The following is an 18544-nucleotide window of genomic DNA, read 5'->3' on the forward strand; positions in this document are numbered from 1 at the left end:
TCTAGTATGACTGAAAAGCGCACAAAGAGTATAGCAGACCTGAATATTATCTTATTCTGATTTTTCTTCTTTGGAAATTCCATGCACATTTTCCAAATTTTCTGTTCCAGACAGTCTGAGCAGTTAAACAATGAGATGTGGAATGCCAGACTAGCATTAACTTAAGGTTTCTTTGCTGTACATTAACGCATATGATGAGAGAAGAACAACAGAGAAACAATCCTCAGAGGAAGTAACTAGTTACATAATTATATTGTTCTGCTGAGCAACTTCTCAAATTACAAACATGAGAAAAAAGTATTGCAGGAGAATGGTTGGTATCTTTGGCTATAGAACAATGACAACAATAGCAAAGGCTTCATTAAGGTTGTATTAATCAGCAGAGTACAGTGGGTACATGCCAAGATCAAAAACCTGTCACTCCATTTTTGACAGTATTTTCCGTGTTAGTTGGATCAAAGTTAGCTTGATGAATTACAGAATACTTAAATCACAAGGCTGTATCTTGTGTAAACTCGCATAATATTTTCATGCAAGTTAGCCAATATAAATCTAAGAAGTGACAGAGAGAGTTGTGTCTTTTGTAAAACCCGTATCTTGGAAGTAAGCAATTCTACAAGAACCAAGCTTCTTATTGAAAACACATTTTTAATGTTGTTGTGGATAAAATCATAGAACCATAAATGAGCAATACATTAAAGACTTGAAGACCAGAAGGGAAACAAAAAAAAGACCTAGCTCTAAATAAAATGCTAAGATAATTACTGATGGTTCATTTATGATTTCATACATTCCCAGCTAACGATACAGGCATAGGCTGATCCAAATTGAGTAAACTGTCCTACGCAACCTACCCTTCCATCCCACCAGCAGACTGCTGCCGCTGCCCCTACCACCAGCATCTTTTCCAGCTACAGCCATTTCTTTTATCCCCAACTAGCTACCATAAATTAATTCCTTCAAAGTACCACTGCATATGTTTTTATGCCAACTGAATTTCTCTTCCAAATATCGTATTTTATCTTTTAAGTTTCAACGTTATTTATCAGCGCAAAATAAGCTAGCTCAACACCTAAATTCAAACCTGACACATGATCAATGAAAATACCATGGTAGATTTTTCACCCATTTCGTAGATTCCGTTGCCTACATTGATGTCCGTCTATTATTCAGTAGCACACATGCTGTGTGGATCAAAAGATTTAAATTTATAAATTTTCACCAAAATTGTGTTGCTCACACTTTAACACAATTTTAATTAAAGCCACTAGGAAAGACTTGTACGTATTTAACGATTTAGTATTTGTCACATATTTTCTCACAGAGGTTTTTGAAACTTCCTCCAAAAGAGCAACTGTAACAAAATATAAGAGACAGCAGCAAAGGAACTGCCATAAATTTGCCACTTGCTGCTTAATAATTAAAAATATGGGAAAGATCAGAACAATTCCCAGTAAGTATCCTATCATAATAGCTAGAATATTACACAACTAATATACTAGCTTCAGATAACAGAAGAACCTACAGAATACCTGTACAATGTATCAAAAAACCAGTGGAATATATCATCACTTCCTACGGGATCCAACATTTTAAACCTGTTTCAGTACCCTCAAACTCAGCAGCAGTAGCAGAAGATTTAAGTGGTGCGCTGTAAGCGTATCTAGAAAAAGCGGGAGATTTAGAAGCAGTGTGTGATTGTTTTACCAAAGAAACTTAGGAACTTCCCTGCTCTCCCCAGTTCTTTTGCCCAGGATTCAAACAATTCTGACCTTTCTATTCTCAGTCTTCTTAAAACCTGTTTCCTTCTAAGCCAGAGAAATATCAAGAGATAGCAAATAGAAGTTAAGGATGGTCCAACATCTGCAAACTCAGTATCCCCTGAACTCAAGTTAGCCTCAGCAGAAAAGCTAAGCTTTATACTAATACTATATGGCTATGTTACATTTCTAGATCATTAAATTTATGTTATTTCTATAAACTTTTTTGTTTACAGAAAAATACCTCCTCCTTTCAGTTTATCTGAATCAGAGCTACATACATTTTTTTTACATTTCTTTGTGATGAGAATTACTGCAGCAATCCAAAATTTGTTAAAAGATTGGACCTATTTATCTGCTTTATAGATAAATACATTCTAGATGTCTCTCAAAGACTGTACTTTTCTGGCATAAATTTGATAGTGTAATTACCATACAGAAAGGATCATCTCTATTCATACAAAAGCATTTAAAGAGGATATTTGATGTACACCAGATTGTTGGTTCTTTAATTCACAAAACATTTCACTTATTATTTGAGATGACAGCTTTTGAAAGGACGGCCTCAACTCTCTCAGCTGTGTCAACAGTAACTGACTATTTAACCCCAGATTGCCAGGCAGTGCATCAACTATTCTCTGCTCTGACAGAACCAACTCTAATGGTAAAGGCAACTGCAGGATCTATAGATAACAAAACACATTATAGTTACTTATTTTATACCCAAAAGAAGAAATTCAGAAACGTATGTCATTACCTACATAAAACTTCTAGCTCTTGATCAATCTCCTGAAGCTTAGACCAGTACCTGCTTGCAAGCTTTCGGCATTCATTGATAAGGAAGGTTTTCAAATCAGGGTAGGGGCATTCCAAAGACAGTAGTGCTGAAGGAACTTCAAGGAAAAGTCCATTTTTCTCTTCAAAAGAATGTGCTAATGCCTGTGATAAAAAATGCTGCTCAGCAGACTATTCTGCATTGTATTTTCTCCCTCAAAAAACTGCTAAATAAACTTACAAGGAAAAGCTTACTTTTGTTTTATAGTGTTCCGCCTCTCTTTGCAAAGCCAAACTTTCAAGGATAAGGAATTCCAAAATTGCTTTCTGTTGCTTTTTCACAAATTTGATCTGTTTCATGAAATAAGTTACTGTTACTTCTTCATCTGGTCTTAATATGAAATCTCTTATTTTGAAACAAAGAGCCTGATTTCCAGTTCTACAATGCTATGCTTTTATAGATTTTAGTGAAGCAAAGTTATACTATGGCAGGTAAAGAGGTTATGGGATACTCTGAATACGAGTTATAATTTCAAAGTAATACATAAAAATAAATGAAAATGCTAAAAATACAGTGATAATAAATTGTAAAAATAAAGTTAAAATACCAACCTGTTGTAACATCTCAACTGGATTGATCTCCGATTTCAGACAAGATTCTTCTGAGAGGTAACACTGCATTTCATTCAGCCATAGTTTCAAATTCTCTTTTAGTTGCCAGATAGGAGCTATAGTATTTGCTTGGTATGTATCCCGCTCCTCTGATAATTTATGCTCTACATCCAAATAAAACATAAAACTTTCTCAAACACACAAGATACTACACAGCACTGTGGTTTTTAAATCTAAACCTGTCAAGACAGAGATTTAAAACTCAAATAATTAAGATAATTTTGATTCTAATAAATAATCAAGAAACAAATAAAAAGTTCTTACCCAAGTCCTTCATATCCAGAAAAAATTTGTGCTTATGGCTTTCTTCATCAAGAAAAGCCTTTATTTCTGCTTCTGCTTTTTCCCTGGAAGGTATGAATATGAGTTTTACAGAAGTTTCAATTTCTTATTCCTTATGTTTTCAAGAATGCTAAGCCTCAAATACTCTAATAATTAAGTAAAAAGGGGAATTCTTTGCCTGGGAAGGTATGAAGTGCAGAACTTGGACATTGTCCTGGGTGGTATGGAAGTCACATCCCTCCAAGCAACAAATACTCTCATTGATCTGCTGTATGTATACACAAAACACAAGCTAATAGACAAGAACATTAACATTCCCTGTTCTAAGCATGAACTCAATATGTACTTTTAGAGACAGACTCTGAAGAAATTAAAAAGCATCTGAAAACTTCTGATAGTCCTACAAATACATGCTCTTCAGATGTTGATAGGACAACTAAACAGCTAAGACCATCAGGGAGAGGTACAGGTAGAACAACATCCACCCTATTCTCCCCTCCCTTTCTGTGTTCTCTTAATGTCTACAGGCCCCTTCCAATGTAGATCACAAACTCACATGCCCTGCACAAAAAAAAATCTTCATTTCAGATATTTTAATATTTTCCTCCTAATGTCCTTTGAATCAAGTATGCCACATCAGAATCTCTTTCTACAGAAGTATTTGTTTAATAATGGCTAATTATTCCTCAGCTTTTACCTGTTCTCACTCAGTCTTTTATGCTCCTGCCACCACACTTGCCGATGCTGTTTCAGCAGCATTTGCTCTTTGTTATTTTTTGAAAATTGCTCTGTTTTTTTAATCTGCAGGAAAAATTAAAGCTTGTAAGTATCTGAATCTGTTCAATAGCTTTATTAAATGCTTTCACATGGAAAGTTTTAACTATAGAATGGTGAACCTAAAAGTTTTTTCAAAACAGTTTTTTTCAAAACTGTTTTTTTTCTAAAGAACAACAGGTTCAAATGTACCCAATTTTCATGAACAAAAACCAAAAAACAAACTATTTAAATCACAATTAAATGAGAGGAGGTGGAAAAAAATGCAGTCCATTTTCTTTTTTCCCTTCTTTCCCTTTTTCCCCCTTTTCTTTCCCTTTTTTCCCCTTTCTTTCCCATCCCCATTACACAAGAGGTGAATGGGGGAAAGATGTGCAGGAGAAAGAAAAATACACTTTCTTAAAGGTGGGAAGATGAAAAAGTGAAAGTGTGTCTTTGGGGGAAAAAAAAAAACAACAAAAAAAAAACACCCCAAAACCAAAAAATTGGTTACTAAAAAAGAGTGCTTTTTCAAAATCTGTCCAATTAAAGAGGCTCTGAAACTCTCTGAGGGCTTCACAAAACATTGCTTCAAACTGCAGATGAAACAAAAATACATGCTTTTGAGACAGATGGAGTTACTGCTTAAACTAGAAGAAAAGCAGTCAGGGAAAGGCTGATGAAGTGGCAGCCAGGTGACTCTGGCGAACCAACAGTGAAAGAAAAAGGATAAGAAGTCTATGGTTGTCAGAAGTCCCTGAGACAAGTCAGTTTTCTGTCATCCTCCTACCATCACAACTGCCTTCTGGCCTCTTAATGGACACTCAGGACAAAGCAGCATTTCAGTTCAGAACTGGCTCATTTCCTGCTCCTTCTCTTTTTGCCACCTTGCCACCATCTTCCTCCATTACACCTAACCTCATCCCTGCCGCAGCCAACTTCTTCTGGTTGCAAACACCCTTCTGATTCCAGAGGCTCCCACAATTCACACACCCACCTTTTTATTTTCCTTCCCCTGACCACACTTCATGCAGATACATTATTCTACTGCAGAATGATAGCAAGACAAGCGGGGAAAAAAAAAAAAAAAAAAGGAAAGTCTTGTCCTGGCTCCCTGGCTCATAACAGGAAGAAATGAATAAAGATGTCACTCCACATCCAGTTCAGGAAAGAATTAACGTTTCAAGTAAAAAATGCTGGTTTTCCACATGGCTCAGGAAGAAGTAATCTGCTGTTTAAAATGCTTAGTCAACTTTCCTGCTTGGTGAAAGTTGGAAAAAAAACACAGTTACCCTCTCTGCGTTCACATGCATAAAAACAGGGAGAGCAAACCTACTACAAGCGTGTTCTCCCTGGGCAAGTGACACCAGCAGGCTTCTCAAAGAGAAAGTTCACTGAACGTTTCCTTGCAGGACTCATGCACAGGTAAGCAAGAATCCCATCACTTCTTAATCAGAGCCCCTCATTCACCCACCAGCAAAGCTAAAATGTGCTAGAATGTGGTTCTCCCTGTGAAGAATCATCGTGCTTCTGCAGCAAGCCTGCTTTAGTGGGTATTACTTAGGTAAGTAGCTGCAATAGATGCTACGGAGACATGATGCGACTCTGAATGAGAAACAGGTGTTTATAGGAAGCTGCATACGTGACTGTACTATAAGAAAGTTTTAAAGCACCAGTTTTATGCTTTCAATTGGTATGTTACAATGCTTCTGAATCGAAGATAATGTCTCCTTATTTTTATTGCTTACGTATTTTCATGTTACTTACAGCTTCCTCTTGATTACCATTAGGTGCTTAAAACCAGACTTCAGCAAACAGAATACTGTATTTGAAGTAATCTGAAAATACATATATCTTCAAATCAATTCTAAAATTTAAGTGAAAAGTTGAACTAGTTCTGTACAGAAAGTTTAATATGCTCTAGAAATTATTTTATAACACCAACAATGACATTATATGCCTAACTGCTGCAATATTAGCTTTTTTATGTATGTGCTATATTTTTCTTTCTTAAATGGCCAGCAATTGATTTACCGTTTACTTCTTCGGTTCTAATTCACTGAAAGAGTAACTCAGCACTTTGAAATTTGGATAGCCTGAATCAGCAACAAAAAAGTAGTAGTTGGAACACATTCTATTCTCTGTGGAGCTTTCAGCATATATATTTTACTACCTACTCAGTTGGAAAACACTTGAAAAGGTGAAATACCAAAAGACAGACGATGAAAAGTTAGTTTAAAGCTTGAATAAATTCAGTAGAATTTTGTACTGCCAATACATGAAGAAATATCTGCCAGCACTTCTGACATATTTATACTCACATGCATTAAAGGAAACTATACGATAAAGAAAGTATGCATTTTTTTCTCTCATTCACTATCACACTTTTCTATTTTAAATACAGAGAGATGAGCTGCACGAGCAACCCCCTTTTTTGTTGCAAGGCCTTTAGGATAGTAGTAGAAACTAGTAAATTATGCTTGTTGGTACTGTGTATATTCCATTCACTAGGATTTAAGAAAGAGCATCAGAACAATAACAGCAAAAAAAAAAAGTATATGGTTATGTTGCTAACCAAAGTATTTCATTTAATTACTTCAGTTCAAAGAACTTCTAAATATGATTTAGACATGTAAGGACTTTTTTTTTCTTTTAGAGCTTCAGGTTTTCTTATGTGGATTTTTTTTCCTTTATTATTCGGGAAGACATGGAGGAGATGTACAATAATCATGAAGGTCACATGCAGTATTCTAGTTAGCTATGTCTGAGCTATATCTTAATCTTTCTCTCTTTACATTTTCTCTAATATTTGGTTCTTATTCTGCAAAGGTAGAACTCTGTCACAATGTTTGTCATATGCCTAATGTAAAGGATGAAGTGAGGCTGTCTAGAGAGCTACCAGTGTTCACCCTGTCCTCTCCCATATTTACAGATGGGTTCTACTTTCCATTTTCTTTCTTGTGTTTACAAATCCTTCTCTTCACCTCGTACTCTCATGTACACTCACGTCAGTGAGGACTTTGGGTGTATCATTGCCAAAAGTGCTTCCAAAATCTTAATATACTTATTTGCTTTGCTATTTTCAACTCATACGGTATCACCCATTGCTGCATGGACTTATTAAATGCCTCTAAGATCAGAATTACAGAAAATATGAATATGTGAAATTGCATTAGTGGATGGAGAAAAACTGGTACTTAAGTCTTCTTTCCAGTTTGACAGCCCTGACTTTTGCTGCTTCTCCAGTTCTGCTAGTGACCCTGCTCTGTCAACACACAATCGTAATTCTTAATAAAAGTTTTCATTAAACTTTACTAGTATTAAATAAGCTATGTTCTTACCACTTGGGCCATATATCAGCTATTTATACCTTTCTATCTGTCTAGCTCCACAGTTACATTCGATAGCTATAAAACCCTTTCAATTTTCTTTCAAGATCTGCCTCAGGTTGACTTTTCAAAATCCTCACTTCACCTATTTTTGTTTCTTTCTGGATCAACTTCCGCTTCCCATTTATTCCTATAAATTCTTCATTACTCCCAGTATTTTGAGTAACTCTCATAATGAGCCTGGACGATTTTCCTCAAAGCACTCAAATACAGATTTTTCCTGTCTTTTCAGTAAAACAAATCCACATTCAAAGAATTTCCACGCTTTGCCATTAATATGTCCAAATCACAACAACGCTGTGATAAACTCCCTATCATTTGCCCCCTTTTGCTGAACACTGTTACAGCAATTTGTTATCCCTATTCATTCTTAGATTCCTTTGGGCAGTGAAAAGAAACATGATTATTTAATTTTAAAGTCACTCATATTACAAATAATATAAAAACCATACCTTTATTTGAATTTTTTCAGATGCCATTTTTTCTACTGCAGCAAGTTCATATAGATGTTTGTAGTCAACAGGTTTATACTTAGAGCTGAAAGAGCCATCTCTTACAGGAATCACCAGATTTTCTAGTTATCACATAAAACACAGTCATTTCAAATTCTGGAGAAATATTTTAAGCATGGGTCATAAAATGAAAGCATTATAGATAGAACTGAGAAACAGTTTATTTTAAATATTAAAAGTTTTCATAACCAAGAGATTGTTATTTGATAAATAAGAATTTGAAACAAACATCAGATAGTAGAAGCTATATAAAAAAAAATTACCATTTGTCTGCTCACAAAAAGTTTAAAAACGTTTTTTTAATATGTGAACCTAAAGAATAATTCCTTTAAACTATGCTTACTGAAATTTTAGTAATTTCTAATAAAGAAATATGTGAATTTCAACCCATGCATTCTTATTTCACAAACTGGAAAACTACCTCAATATTTATTGTAATCTATAGATTAAGCAATAGGAATTTTTTTTTTCTCCTAACATTATATAAACTACCAATGATAGGTAAACAGAGTGAGTTGCAGTTACATTTTCCATTGAATACCCAGCCATTAGAAACAGCATCATTTTTCTACTAAATGTCTGTAGGACCCTGGGAAAACAACATACTTCCTCAAAGAGAAAGGCACTAAATTGCAAGAAAAACATCACCCTTGGCTTCTGCTGCAAACAGAATGGATAATAATGTCCACTTTCTCCAGTCCTGCCATCAGTATTTGAAAGACTATGACAGACTGTTGTCCAAAAAAAACCCCACACAAAGTAGTTTCACTGAAAAGGCATCTGACATCAATAAAGATTTAACCAAACTGGTCTTTCACCACAAAAAGGTTACTTAAAATGATCCCTTTAAGAAGCTTCATTGAGGGATTGACATATTCCCCAAACTTGAGTTACCTCAAGTTTACCATGGAGTCCTCATAGAATAGTTAGAGTTGGAAAGAACCTCATAGAATAGTTAGGGTTGGAAAGGACCATAAGATCATCTAGTTCCAAGCCCTCTGCCATGGGCAGGGACACCCCACACTACACCATCTCACCCAAGGCTCTGTCCAGCCCAGCCTTGAAAACCACCAGGGATGGAGCATTCACAACCTCCCTGGGCAACCCATTCCAGTGCCTCACCACCCTCACAGGAAAGAATTTCTTCCTTATATCCAATCTAAACTTCCCCTGTTTAAGTTTTAACCCATTACCCCTTGTCCTATCACTACAGTCCCTAATGAAGAGTCCCTCCACAGCATCCCTATAGGCCCCCTTCAGATACTGGAAGGCTGCTATGAGGTCTCCATGCAGCCTTCTCTTCTCCAGCCTGAACAGCCCCAACTTTCTCAGCCTGTCTTCAGACGGGAGGTGCTCCAGTCCCCTGATCATCCTCATGGCCCTCCTCTGGACTTGTTCCAACAGTTCCATGTCCTTTTTATGTTGAGGACACCAGGACTGCACACAAAACTCCAGGTGAGGTCTCACAAGAGCAGAGTAGACGGGCAGGATCACCTCCTTCAACCTGCTGGTCACGCTCCTTTTGATGCAGCCCAGGATACTGTTGGCTTTCTGGGCTGTGAGCACACACTGTAGCTGGCTCATGTTCATTTTCTCATTGACCAGCACCGCCATGTCCTTCTCCACAGGGCTACTCTGAATCTCTTCTCTACCCAGCCTGCAGCTGTGCCTGAGATTCTTCTAACCCAGGTGTAGGACCTTGCACTTGTCATGGTTAAACTTCATAAGGTTGGCATCAGCCCACCTCACAACCATGTCAAGGTCCCTCTGGATGGCATTCCTTCCCTCCAGCGTGTCAACCAAACTACACAGCTTGGTGTCATTGGCAAACTTGCTGAGGGCGCACTCAATCCCACTGTCCATGCCACTGACAAAAACGTTGAACAAGACCAGTCCCAACACCGATCCCTTAAGGACACCACATAAACTCACCTGAGCTTATGTTCACATTCCTGAAATCCACTGCCTTCATTTCTCTCCCCTCTCACCAACTTCTTAAGAATGATTATTTCCACCACTTCATGGCCACTTTAATCCAAAATATATTATGTATACACCTAACATTGGGTGACCCAAGGACTGAGAAGACTATCAGCCATATCAGAATGAAAGCAGAAAATCAAAGCTGCAGATCCTGTCCAAATGAGATTTGGCAACAGAAAGAGAAGCACACTCAAGGTAACCTCAGGTACATAGCTGCCTAATATTAATCAGGTCTTCCTGGCTTATTGGCCTGTGGCAGACTCTCATCAAAGCAGAACTGTGTCCTTCTTTCCCTCTACTCATAACGTTTGGTTTCCACAGGCAATCCTTTTGCAGCTTCCACTTCTCACCTACATAAAGAAAGGCTTTTTCTTCTCCTCCTGCTTGCCAATCCTGATTTCTTTGCCACTAATCTTCATAACATGTGCATTATTCCACCCAATCAGTATTATGCTAACCAGGTTATAGCTTTGATCTTGCATTATGACTACCTTTTTATTCTCTATATACCTTACACAAAAAAAGTTCAATAGTTTGATCCACTTTCATTTTATCCCTTCTCTGAGCTTAGTATGAATAATCTCCTTTCAGTTTTTAGGCCTCTAGGTAGCTTTGCTTATCTGTAGGCTTTTACTGTCATCAATCCAAAACTGAATCTCAATCCTAAATCATCCAGATTTTATGTGCAGTTTTTTTTTTTATCTTCTTTCTGAGATTGCTTACAACATTGTCCAGCAAAGATCACAGAACATCATTCCGTGTTCAAAGAAGTAAAAGTTCTGTTGCCAAACCCTCTGAAAAGCCACTCTTCATTTCTTCCTCCTAAACCTATTACTCGTTTGTTACTGCTCCCAAAGGCTTACAATCACTTCTAGCCTGCTAGGAATCATTTCGGGCAGTAACATCATGTCCACATGCATGAGCAGCAGGGCATGACTGGAGTTTCACAGCAACGCCATTAACATTTTTATTTCAGGCTCCCTGCAGGCAAACGCCTGGGAGCACCTAGGAGATAAGTTCACAGCAGATGTATCCTGTCATATTCATTAGGAAAGAATCAGTGTTAGTAGTATTACTAAATGAAATTAACTACAGCTAGAAATCATTAAGCAAAACTTCTTGGTATGCTGCTTGTGAAACTCATGACCTTTGAAACACATGTAGTGTTCCAGGACCATCAGATCCCCAGTTAATTCCAGGATAGCATATTATGATGCAGGTAAGTGTCAACGCAGAAGTGGAACACCTTTGGGATTGAGCGCGCCCTCAGCAAGCTTGCTGATGACACCAAGCTGTGTGGTTCGGTTGATATGCTGGAGGGAAGGAATGCCATCCAGGGGGACCTCGACATGGTTGTGAGGTGGGCTGATGACAACCTCATGAAGTTAAACCATGACAAGTGCAAGGTTCTACACCTGGGTCAGAGCAATCCCAGGCACAGCTGCAGGCTGGGTAGAGAAGATATTCAGAGTAGCCCTGCGGAGAAGGACATGGCGGTGCTGGTCAATGAGAAAATGAACATGAGCCAGCTACAGTGTGTGCTCACAGCCCAGAAAGCCAACAGTATCCTGGGCTGCATCAAAAGGAGCGTGACCAGCAGGTTGAAGGAGGTGATCCTGCCCGTCTACTCTGCTCTTGTGAGACCTCACCTGGAGTTTTGTGTGCAGTCCTGGTGTCCTCAACATAAAAAGGACATGGAACTGTTGGAACAAGTCCAGAGGAGGGCCATGAGGATGATCAGGGGACTGGAGCACCTCCCGTCTGAAGACAGGCTGAGAAAGTTGGGGCTGTTCAGGCTGGAGAAGAGAAGGCTGCATGGAGACCTCATAGCAGCCTTCTAGAATCTGAAGGGGGCCTATAGGGATGCTGGGGAAGGACTCTTCATTAGGGATTATAGTGATAGGACAAGGGGTAATGGGTTCAAACTTAAACAGGGGAAGTTTAGACTGGATATAAGGAAGAAATTCTTTCCTGTAAGGGTGGTGAGGCACTGGAATGGGTTGCTCAGGGAGGTTGTGAATGCTCCATCCCTGGCTGTGTTCAAGGCCAGGTTGGGCGAAGCCTTAGGTGAGATGGTTTAGTGTAAGGTGTCCCTGCCCATGGCAGGGGGGTTGGAACTAGATGATCTTAAGGTCCTTTCCAACCCTAACTGTTCTATGATTCGATGACACTGTCATCTTCCAGCAGCCTGTTGCAGCTGCTGCAGAAACCTCTTCTAAGTACCTAGTGTCAATGTTTTTGAAGTATTTTACATGCATCCTGCACACATATCCATGCATGCAGCAACAAAGCCCTTATGCTACAGTCAACTTTTAGCCACTCAATCTTCCAATTCCTGATTGAAAGAATACCTGCATGATTTCACTAGCATGGATCTCCCACACCACTTGTTCTGAATTGTGGTATAGATATCCAGGGGTAGAAACCCTTCCTGGGTATGGCACTCACAACTGCAGTATCCTGACCAGCTTTCTTTGGTCTATGTCAGCATTGTCGTGTCCTTAAACTTCAATGTAAATACAGTTTGCTGTACCTGTTTGACAGCTCTCACTCACCACTGGCTTTTCAAACCCTACTTCCTCTATGACAGCTTTATTCTTCACTATAGTTTAGTAAGGACAGGGGATGTGAACAAAATACAAATTCATGTAATCTTTTTTGCACCCTTTCTTTCTCACAATATGAGAGAAGAGAGCTGACAACAAAAAGCATGGAAAAACAGGACAAAAACTGTAGAAGTGTATACTGATGTACAGGAAGCAATAACTAATACAGTGCAGAAAGCAAAGAGGAAAGAAGAATGAACCATCCCACTGTATGAATAGATGGAGAGAATATGGACTGCTGTAAAACAGCAGAGAGAAGCACTGCTTTCCTATGGCTGGGTTGCCTTAATCTGTTCTAACCACATAAAAATGTTTCAGAGAACAGGAAACAAGCGGAGACAATCCATTTACTTAAAAAGGTTAAATTTGGTGGTGCTTAGATATAGAAAGGTGTTACTATTTTGGGTTTCTAAGCAAAAAACACTTGCAGCAATGTTTGAAAACCTTAGAGTTGTCTCTGAAAGTCACAAGTTTAATTTAGCAATATAATCTGATATTTTCTACACTCTTCAAGTTTTATATAAAACATATAAATATACATAGCTACATATAGAAGTAATGTAAGAGAAAGTAGGTACCTCAGGTACTCTCTCACTCAGGTAACTCGTCTTCACCAACATAATAATGTCCCTCACATCCAAGAAAAAATGAGTGAAAGACAGATTCAATTTCCACACCTCTAACCCCAAATAATTTAATTGTATCTTTGCTTTCAATATGCTTTTTCTTTAGCCTATATATCTGAGCCTTATGAATCTCTATGACTAATCTTCATCTGTTTCTTCTTCTACTGAAGAATTTTATGAAGTCAAAAGGGTCTATCCATGTGAGATTCAATGCAAAATCAGAGTTTTAGCATACAGGATGCAAACTTTATTTAATTGCTAACATATTTTATATATATTTTATAGGTATGTATATACCCACAAATACATACACGTAAATAGACACATGAATAAAAATATAAAATATTGAACTTTGAGATTTTAAAATGCCTTTTCACAATTTTCTATAACAAATATCTGCTAAAGCCTGAGATACAAATATAATGGTAAATGAAATTACTTGAACTTTTGCCCCAGTGCTGCAAAGCTTTAACACACATGTCCTCAGTAACTTGGTAGTTACTGTCCTCAGTAACTAAGGTAGGAAGCTTATAGAGATAAGGAATGGGCCTTTCTTTCCAACCTCTTTTTTATGTTCCTTTAGTAATAAAACTTACCATTAGGTCTTAGTAAAAAATTTATTTCCATTCTCTCTTAAGAGCAGAGTAGCTGGAAGCAGTATTTCTGACATACAGTTTTACAGAGGGGTCCCATATAAAACATTAAGGTAAATCCTGCAAAACTATCCCTTGATCCTACTTCAAGCCTCCCCTAAGGATTTTCATTTACCACATGCGTACAGAAAGTCTGACAACATGACACTAGATGATGTCTTGTTGTGGAAAGATTTTTTTCAAGTCAGCCACCAGTGCAGTCCCCAGTCTCAGTACAGACCAGGCATCAAATGGATTGAGAGCAGCCCTGTGGAGAAGGACTTGGGAATCCTGGTGAACAGAAAACTGAACATAAGCTGGCAATATGTGTTTACAGCCCAGAAATCCAGTTGTATTCTAAGCTGCATACAAAAAAGGATGACCAGCGGGTTGAAGGAAGGGATTCTGCCATCTACTGTGCTCTTACCAGACCCCCATGGAGTACTACATACAGCTCGGGTCTCCGGTACAAGAAAGACACTGACCTGTTAGAGCAGATCCAGAGGGCTGGAGCACCTTTCCTATAGGGACAAGCTGAGAGAGCTGGGCTTGTTCAGCCTGGAGAAAAGAAGGCTCCAGGAAGACATTAGAGCAGCTTCCAGTGCCTAAAGGGGCCAACAACAAAGCTGGAGAAGGACTTTTTACAAGGGTTTAATAGGGATAGGACAAGGGGGGATGGCTTTAAACTGACAGGGGAGATTAAGACTAGATCTTAGGAAGTTATTCTTCACTGTGAGGGTGTTGAGGCTGTGGTACAGGTCACCCAGAGAAGCTGAGCCTGCCCCATCCCTGGAAGTGTTCAAGGCCAGGCTGGATGGGGCTTTGAGCAACCTGATCTAGTGAAAGGTATCCCTCCCATGGCTGGGGTGGAACTGGATGATCTTTTAAGGTCAGGTCGCTTCCAACCCAAACCATTCTAGGATTCTATGAACAGAATGCTATAGCAGCTTCCACATGCAGTTACTAATTGCACAGGATACTTTATAAGTAGTTTTATTCTAGATTGTGAGAAAACAATTTGAACATGATAGCATACATACCTACATCACTATTCCTGCGAGTGTTAAAGAATGCTCCATGGTCCGGTTCACTCATTTTTATTTATTTATTTTTTTTTATACCTGTTGAGAAACAAACATGTTTTGAGAATATTAACAGCGTGGATGCAATCTAAAAACACATTCAAAAAATATGTATTGCTTTCTGAGGAGAGAGGGTATGTCTCACTAAAAATGTAATTAGAAATTGCAAAAGTTTGTGTTTCTTAAGAGAGATTTCATATGCCTCATATCATTTAGCAGCCTAGCAAAAGAAAACAAAAATATTATTTCCTTACTGAATCTGTAATGCTGTCCCATAGATCATCTATTCTTTGCTTTGTGCTTTTCAAGATAAAACAATCCTGTTGACCCAAATGTAAAAAAAGTTTTTTAATTACGTTCTTTAGAAATTAATCCTGAAAAGATCACTCTTTTCTTATGTTTAGAGGCTGTGGTTTATGTATAGATCCCTATACATCCCCTTTAAGAGTCTCTGTATTAACACTTGTCAACCCAAGTCAGCTGTTTCAGCAACAGTGGCTTAGTTCCTAGATAAGCAACTACAACAGGCAGCATCTGTCAAATATTCACATCATCTTGGGAAAAACTTCACATTTCAGATGTGATAAGATATACAGCATAGTAAAACCTTGGATGTCTTAAAAACCTTACTGTCACCTTAATTAAGCATACATGGGCACCATCACAGGTCTTGCATTCAAAGAAAAGCAAGAGATCAAAGCAAGCTCTCAGCTGAACTGGATCAGTAACTGAATAATGCCAGAAGGGGAGGTCATGTTTAACCAGCCTCCCCACAAACCCTGCTTCCCTCAAACTCAGTTCTGCCGCACCGTTTCCCACATAAAATTCCATCCACTTTGTCACACCTTTGAAACTTGTCTGGTCCCACAGCAAGAAGCAACACAGTAAATAGTAGAACAGCAAAATCCATTCATTTGTGAATTGCACAGTCATTTCTCTGCTGTTTTAGTGAGTTGAACTAATTTACGTACACCAGTTCCAAGGACAGCACAATGCAACATGAAGGAGGGAAGATAGAGCAGCAGAAGCAATGGAAAGGAAACTACTCTGACAGAAAGCTATTAATTTCAAATAAAAATGTGACACTGCAACCATAATACTTAGCATTTTACCTCCCTATAAACTATGTTTCTTCCTGACAACATTCTGCATTGCAGAATCATCAAAAAAAGATGAAGTGTAAAATTCTTATATGGACAACAGTTTCATGAATGAGCTCCCACTGTTACTGCGAATAAATGGTAAGTGCAGTTGAAATTACAACCACAGCAGTACACATACACACACACACTGCAGTTCCTGTGGCTCAAAATCATTTTGATAACTGTACGTGTTAACTATGCAAGATACAAGGCAAAGAAAATTCATGAAAACTAGGCTTTGTACAGTGAATAATCCATGACCAAACCAAGTAGGAAACATTGAACACTCTCTGATAAAGTGTGACATTTCTCAGTGCTTCTTCATGCATATTCTTCAGTGTTTTTTAACAATGCTATGAAACTGTCCCTTGCACTAAACCAAAAATATAAAAATCCAAATGTCATCTGTTTTCACCCAAGAATGACTATTCATTTAACAATAAAGGGGCCTTTTCAAACTTGTTCTGAAAGTAATTGACAGTATCAGCTGGTCAGAAATTACATTGAACACCATCATCTGATGACAAAGACTGAATTTAAAGATACACAAGAGTGAGAAAACATGACGATGGAATTCATCCCCCTTTTGAAAGATTAATGTGTATTTTACAATCTAGTAGTCACCTGTAAATAAATTCACACTTCTATCCCAAAGTCTACACATTTGTCAAAAGTCAAGGGAAAAGAAAGGAAGAAAAAGGTTAGCACATTCATAGTGTCGACATAATTTTTCTTTGCTTAAAGCAGTTATTTTAAACTTGTAACTATATAACACTGCTAAATTAATCCAGACAAATGAGGTAGTTCATTTTTTTGTTTGGCCTATTTGTCATGGTAATGTTTTATGTATACATTAACTTACCTAGATAAAACTTTCTAACTGCACATACACTTCAGCTGGAACAGATTTTTTCCAAAAAACAAATTAACCATATATGTAAAGCCTTAAGGTATGGATTTATGTAACACAATAAGTATGGGATTTCCCTCACTTCTTCAAGACGCACAACAACAGTTTAAATGTTGCTTCTTCCCCCCCTAAAGACAGCATATATTTTTCTGCTGCTTCTTAGAAAGCCAACTGTGCTCAAGCTTGTTTTTGGAGGAATCGCTGGAAATAGAACCAGAACAAGAAATGCTCAATAACCAACACACAAATGTTTAAGCTGCAAGCGGACCAATTTTAAAAGGCATTTAGAGAATTTTTTTTTGTTTTTCAGTCAGCCTGTTTACAAGTCTGTAAATAAGGTTCAGTTTAGTATTCCTAGTGTCATAATTCCCTTAGATTTCCAGCCTCCAAAATCTTCTTCCTGGTAGAAGGGGGAAGTAAACACATTATGAAATAAAGGGACCAGAGGGGGAACCTTAAACAAAACCAAACCAAAAAAAGCAAGCAAACAACAAAACCAAACCAACCTGATACTCTGCAATCTGACATAATTTTCCATAGAATTCTATAATATTCAGCAGTTTCTGGAAACTCCATCAGAATTATATGACATAATCTTCCACTGAATTTGTAGTCATTAAGGTTGAGCAGGAAAACTTGAAACACTAATAATAAAAGCCCCAAAAGTAGAAAAATAACTATAAGAAAACTCAAAATATTTGTTCAGTACTACTTTTCAATTATTGCTTCTTAAGGCTTTCAAGGTGAATCACAATGAAACAAAACCAGGCTTTTATAATTTTTTTTTCCCTTTGCTGAATTTTACTCCTCCCTTGAAGGGTAAATCAACCATGTACCTGAATTTAGAGAAAACAGAATGCACCACAACATACTGAAATTCTTTATTTTAAAGGGGTTTTTGATTGACCAGTCTGAAACAGACTTTCATACATTTTTCTCTTAGAAAGAATATAACTCATCACAATTCCTAGCCTCATTCAAGGAGACGTGAATATTCAGCTGTAGCTTGATAATTCTGTAACCCTACTGATACTCTTACTAACATAAGACTGAAGAATAACTGTACCAAGTCTCTTCTTTTACCACCAGAGATAACAAATATTTACAAAGGGCCAAGAAAATGAGGGGGAAGAACTAACAGAAGGATTCTGAGCAAGTATGACAGTTTATCAGTGGAGCCATTAGAGCTCTGCAGATCAGCAGCATGATTTTTAAACAACAGCAAGTTCTCTTGAGGATTTTTGTGTAGTGTAGTTAATATTTACACAGCAATGTTGATTTTCCTTAGCAGTTACCTGCAAGGCTACCACATCCTGAGATTCTGCAAAGAGAAACACAGACATGTGCATTATGCTTGAGAAGGGTTTTCTGCACATGCTTTGTGGAACCCATTTGGACCTTTTAGATATGTAGCAGCCCAG

At 37.8% G+C, this 18544-nt stretch overlaps 1 protein-coding gene across 3 annotated transcripts in view; it reads right to left on the reverse strand.

Moving 5' to 3' along the window:
- The window catches only part of CCDC148 (coiled-coil domain containing 148), a 58694-nt gene extending 43595 nt beyond the window's left edge, over positions 1 to 15099 (reverse strand). For all 3 annotated transcript variants that reach the window (XM_057415613.1, XM_057415614.1, XM_057415615.1), the window contains exons 1-7: positions 15030 to 15099; positions 8083 to 8204; positions 4186 to 4289; positions 3471 to 3553; positions 3147 to 3310; positions 2790 to 2885; positions 2518 to 2699 (exon numbers count right to left, since the gene is read on the reverse strand). In XM_057415613.1, the coding sequence (XP_057271596.1) occupies positions 2518 to 2699; positions 2790 to 2885; positions 3147 to 3310; positions 3471 to 3553; positions 4186 to 4289; positions 8083 to 8204; positions 15030 to 15084 (806 nt within the window). In that variant the 5' untranslated portion in view covers positions 15085 to 15099. The remainder of the gene's footprint in view (positions 1 to 2517; positions 2700 to 2789; positions 2886 to 3146; positions 3311 to 3470; positions 3554 to 4185; positions 4290 to 8082; positions 8205 to 15029) is intronic.
- Positions 15100 to 18544: the final 3445 nt, after the last annotated feature.

This window comes from Pezoporus wallicus, unplaced genomic scaffold, assembly GCF_028554395.1.
Source record: "Pezoporus wallicus isolate ANWC-B61680 ecotype Strahan unplaced genomic scaffold, APGP_CSIRO_Pwel_v1 contig_736, whole genome shotgun sequence".
Lineage (NCBI taxonomy): Eukaryota > Metazoa > Chordata > Aves > Psittaciformes > Psittacidae > Pezoporus > Pezoporus wallicus.